Source organism: Rutidosis leptorrhynchoides, chromosome 4, assembly GCF_046630445.1.
Source record: "Rutidosis leptorrhynchoides isolate AG116_Rl617_1_P2 chromosome 4, CSIRO_AGI_Rlap_v1, whole genome shotgun sequence".
NCBI lineage: Eukaryota > Viridiplantae > Streptophyta > Magnoliopsida > Asterales > Asteraceae > Rutidosis > Rutidosis leptorrhynchoides.
Window position 1 is genome coordinate 244,205,906 of NC_092336.1, and position 5,777 is coordinate 244,211,682.

At 33.7% G+C, this 5,777-nt stretch overlaps 1 protein-coding gene across 2 annotated transcripts; it reads right to left on the bottom strand.

Annotated features, from left to right (window-relative positions):
- Window positions 1-1,042: 1,042 nt before the first annotated feature.
- On the bottom strand, window positions 1,043-4,901 carry LOC139843426 (purple acid phosphatase 23). 2 transcript variants are annotated; one of them, XM_071833505.1, is made up of 8 exons: window positions 4,643-4,901; window positions 4,047-4,238; window positions 3,470-3,806; window positions 2,900-3,117; window positions 2,628-2,818; window positions 1,869-2,150; window positions 1,272-1,394; window positions 1,043-1,188 (listed from the first exon to the last, which is right to left on the bottom strand). In XM_071833505.1, exons 1-8 carry the CDS (start codon window positions 4,899-4,901, stop codon window positions 1,075-1,077), a joined length of 1,716 nt encoding a protein of 571 aa, XP_071689606.1. In that variant the 3' UTR covers window positions 1,043-1,074. The 2 variants fall into 2 exon arrangements, with proteins under 2 accessions (XP_071689606.1, XP_071689605.1); XM_071833504.1 differs by having other exon boundaries at window positions 1,043-1,191.
- Window positions 4,902-5,777: the final 876 nt, after the last annotated feature.

Here is a 5,777-nt window from a genome sequence, read left to right on the forward strand (position 1 = left end):
AACATCAAAATATATTAAAAGTGTTGTAAATATATTTTGAACATACTTTGATATATATGTATATATTGTTATAGGTTCGTGAATCAACCAGTGGCCAAGTCTTACTTCCCGACGAAGTAAAAATCTGTGAAAGTGAGTTATAGTCCCACTTTTAAAATCTAATATTTTTGGGATGAGAATACATGCAGGTTTTATAAATGATTTACAAAATAGACACAAGTACGTGAAACTACATTCTATGGTTGAATTATCGAAATCGAATATGCCCCTTTTTATTAAGTCTGGTAATCTAAGAATTAGGGAACAGACACCCTAATTGACGCGAATCCTAAAGATAGATCTATTGGGCCTAACAAACCCCATCCAAAGTACCGGATGCTTTAGTACTTCGAAATTTATATCATATCCGAAGGGTGTCCCGGAATGATGGGGATATTCTTATATATGCATCTTGTTAATGTCGGTTACCAGGTGTTCACCATATGAATGATTTTTATCTCTATGTATGGGATGTGTATTGAAATATGAAATCTTGTGGTCTATTGTTACGATTTGATATATATAGGTTAAACCTATAACTCACCAACATTTTTGTTGACGTTTAAAGCATGTTTATTCTCAGGTGAATATTAAGAACTTCCGCTGTTGCATACTAAAATAAGGACAAGATTTGGAGTCCATGTTTGTATGATATTGTGTAAAAACTGCATTCAAGAAACTGATTTCGATGTAACATATTTGTATTGTAAACCATTATGTAATGGTCGTGTGTAAACAGGATATTTTAGATTATCATTATTTGATAATCTACGTAAAGCTTTTTAAACCTTTATTTATGAAATAAAGGTTATGGTTTGTTTTAAAAATGAATGCAGTCTTTGAAAAACGTCTCATATAGAGGTCAAAACCTCGCAACGAAATCAATTAATATGGAATGTTTTTAATCAATAAGAACGGGACATTTCACGAGTCCCATCGCGCAACGGTGTAAATAAAAGAGTAACGTGAAGAAGAAGAAGAAGAAGAAAAGGTACAACTTTTTTGAACTCTATAACTGTAAAAATGGTACAATGGTTACAAAAGATAAAGCCATGTAAAGGCAATGAAAAACTTCAAGAAACAAAAAGACAAACCAAATGAATCAGGACCTCCAAATCCAGTTGCAGTCGTTGGGCTCGTTAGACTATGCTGCTACATCAAATTACAACATCATTCAATTGCAATGTAATCACAGGCCTATAAAGAAAAATGAGGGTAGATAATATCATTACCTTTTGAGAAATTAAACACAATTCAGGTTGACGAACAATGTAGATCTGATCACCAATGCTGTTTTCTTTGTACATATCCTGGTTTCTATGCCATGTCCATAGTGCATATGTAGAATTTACAACCTGCATAACGGGTATTAAATTCGAATGTCACCTCTATCAGTAGCCACCTCTTCTATCAGTAGCCACCTCTGTTTCAACGGGCCGGGTTTGACCCTAAACATTTTTGCCCAAAAATTTCAGCCTTATAATAGATAATAATAGTGTGTCAAATATGATTAGAATGTGATATTATTTTGATAGTAATCGAATCTTTTGATAAATTTGGAGTTCTGATAAATTAAAATTACATAGTGAACCTTTTTAAACTTGTTTGACCCATTTTCTTTTTGGCCAGAAAATTCAAACATCCCCCTTCTAAGCCCCAAAATTTTGCCCCAAATATCAAATATCAATTTGCTCTGTTTCGTATTCATTTGAACCATTAAAGATATAATATAACCCGAATCGAAAAGTAAATAGGTTGAAATTGTCAGCTCTACTTCAAGAATATAATATACTCATCAAGGATGAGTTTTTTTTTTTTTTATTTCGTACCTCGAGGATGCCATGTCCAAAGCTGCTTTCTCTAAAAGCGCTCCATTCGGGTTGTTTTTCCCAGCAAAACTTGCCCTTTGCAGGACCGTATGTAAAAATTTTATGACATACTCCTCCAAATTCAGGTACATTATCACCAGGCGAAGGACACTTTCCCGGTTCATCTGCGTGATCCACATCAATTTTCTCAATATTACCGCCATCTCCGATTGTTATATACACAGGTCCACATGGGTCCAAACTGTAGTCATACACTCTATTCATCCGCTCGTACGCATGCACCTGAAAAACACACACATACATCACTATTGATTATAAGACTCTCCTTTGAGGTAGAAAAGTTTACCACTTTGTGATCCAAATGCATGAAAAACCCATGAATTTTGGAAAATACATATGGGTTTATAATAAAGGTGGAAATTTTGACCCATTTGCAGTGAGCATGGGTGGCTTAGAGTTATGTTTCATCTCAAATGGGTAAATTTTGAAGAAAATAAGAAGCAGGTTAAAAGCAAATGGGTCAAAAACTTGCCCAAACTGTACTTTTGATGCACTGGTATTTAAATGATATCACACCTTGCTTATCATATCTGTAGCGAATTATTAACTAAAATAATTTTCACATTTTTCACAAAAAGAGCGTCCCGGGCCAACAAAAGCTGAACTGTTTGCCAACCAGCACTGTAAATTACTCTTTTGTCCTGTTACCCAGCTACCTGACCCGTTTACTTTGCCACCGCTATTGTACATTGAACTTACATGACCAGAGAATACAATGTCAACATGATATTGATACAGAAGTTGCTCCATTTCTAGCCTCATACACTCGAATTCTTGATAATGTGACGAGTAACTATTATACCAAGGGGAATGCCACGCAGCTACTAACCAAGGTGTCACACTTCGGTTTAATAGTCTTAAGTCCTTTTTAAGCCATGAATATTGTGCACCTGAAACGATGATGCAAGATTCAATTCTTCTGAATTAAAAGTATGAAATAATTGCAATACATATGGGTGCTAATACCTTACCGGTCCTATTGTAGTCGATATATGCTCCTAACATGATGAAATGTACACCTCCAGCATCAAATGAGTAGTAGAAATTGGTGTTAGAGCCAGACTCGTTGGACGGGACTGCAAACCTTTTCAGATATGATTCAAAAGTGACTCCAGCAGCTTGTGGTTCGATCTCATGGTTACCTTCGATGACCATCATAGGTACTCTAGAGATCAACGGCTCCATGAACCTGAACTTTAAACATAAATTTGGTATCAAAAAAGCACATTGTCAAAAAATTGTCACATCTTGTATTCAATGCTTGTAATTTACAGGAAATGTTTTGTCTCAAAGCAACCCGTTACAAACCTTACCAAAAAGTTACCCACTTTGACCCATCCCCAACCCGCCCATTTTTCCAACTCTACTTGTAATAACTAATGAGAAACCAAGGTCCTCACTTGGCCCGGTCTGTTTGACCCAAACTTAAAGATGACTAGTTTAGATTAAAATTGATTTTGACCTACCATTCCACTAACCAACTTGCTAAACCTGCCCGTTTTGCTACCTCTAGAAAAGTCTTATTCGGAATAAGAAACTACCTTCCCCATCCATCCCAACGAGGTTGATACGTTTCACGAATAGGTGCGTCCGGGAACTCACAAGAAAAGCATGACGCACCTTCACCACCGGTTGTAAGGTATTGATTGGCATAACTTAAGTCCCCCACCATTAAAACAAGAGATGGGTCATTTTCAATGAGATGATCTATTGTGGTTGTCGTGTTTGCTGTGAGACCAAGGTCCCCAACAACTGCAATTCTACGAGGATATGTGTTGGGACTATGCAACGGTAACGTTTCAAAAACATGTTCTTCACTCATAGCTGGAATAGTACTATCTCCACATATGTAGTAATATGTTGTACTAGGTGCAAGGCCTACATTACATAAATTTTATCTTAGATTTAAAAGAAAAAAACATGATTAAAAATTCAAAACCGCGATCAAACATTAAAACTAGAGTTTTAAGCGTCATCCAATTGTAAAATTCACATATACACACACACACACACACTCTAAAAGTGGATTAATTATGAATATAGAGATAGATGTATTAACAAATTAAGCATTAAACAAGGACTAATGGCTGGAAATAGATTCAGGTTATGAATGCTTACCATCAATCTTGACATGATGAATGATTCCGGAAGTATAATTAAGAAGTCCTTCAAATGGATACAACTGACTATAAACCATCGAAACCCCGTTCTGTTTCATCGAATAATTCCCCCTTTTATCACCATACCAGACCTCACTACCAACACTAGATGGATCAAGTGGTTTCACATTCTTCCCTATCTGTGCATCCCCTTAAATAAAACCAAATACTAATAATCAAATTCCAGAAAAAGGTAATGAAAGTTCTGAAAAATCTTGAAGTAAGTACCATAAGGACTACTATAAGTTCATATTAGCAAGTCAAAACTAATAAAAAATGAAAAACTCAGATGTAAGGCAACCAAATTTCTAAATTTAGCTTACCTTTTTTATTAAATGAAAATAAAAATTGAATCTTTTGATGTTTTTAACTAACAAAATTGAACATTTACAGAATTACAGTCCTCTTAATGTGGAGCCCAATGAACTTTTTTGGGAATTTTGTTATCTTTATTGAAATTGAAATTTACCTACTAATAACAATAATACTACTGGAATAACAACCACATATATAATCATATATCAGACAATCAAACAAACTAATTAACAGTCATACCAGTAATCCATGAGACCCACATGGAATTTGTAGAGGAAAGTGCCAAAGCAATTTGTTCAGGGAAATTTGATGTCACATTCTTTTTTAATCTAGTATGATTCATGGGCAAATCATCACTGCCCAAACGTAGAGACGGGTCGAATTTACGGGTCACCGGGTTAAACGGGCCATCTAAGGTGGTGGGTATTTGACATAAAGTACAAATCACCATCAACATTAACATGAAAATGATCAGGGTACTGAGAATGCTGACATCCATGGCTGAAGTTTTATGTGTTCATTGAATATTAATTAGTGGTAGTTTAAAGCTTTGTTATGTGATAAAAAAAGGTTCAAAAATGGAATATGAAATGGAATATTCAGTAGTTGTTCATATTATTTTGGTAGCATGTCGTTTCTTAAGCTTTTTTCTAGGTTATCATATTCCTATTCCTATTCCTATTTTCAATTGAAATGAAATATTTAGTATTTATATATGATAAACAATTTGAATACGATAGGCTAAGGATTTGGATATTAAAATTATATCTAACATGTCTTAAGCTGACCAAAGAAATATAAAAACTGATCATGAATATCAGTTAGTTCGCGTACTTTTAATTAAGTAGGGTTTGATATGAATACGGATATGAACGTATCTGAATATCTTATCTAAATAGATATGAATATAGATATGGACATGAATGAAAAGTTTAATAAATAAATAAATTCATTATCACCCGAAATACACCCGAAATATATGTACAAATTCATAAATATAGATATATGCGTACATATTTAGTATTATACTTGCATTTATCGATAGATTTGCATTTTGCTTTCAACATTATAGTGAAATAACTATGTTATATTACAATAAAACACGTATATCTGATAAAATGAACATAAAAATTACATACTTAATTTTTCATAATCTATGTTTAATAAATAAGTTCAATAAATTGTGTTTAATCGTCGACAAAGATTAAACATTCTTCTTGATAGATTTTAATTATATCATGTAATATTCATTTTCACTATACTAAATTTTTTTTTCATCGCACATTAAAAAATATTATAAAATCTTTCAATATCCATTGGATATGCATTAACCCGCTTAATCCAGTGAATATATATCTGGGAGGATGAACCTGAA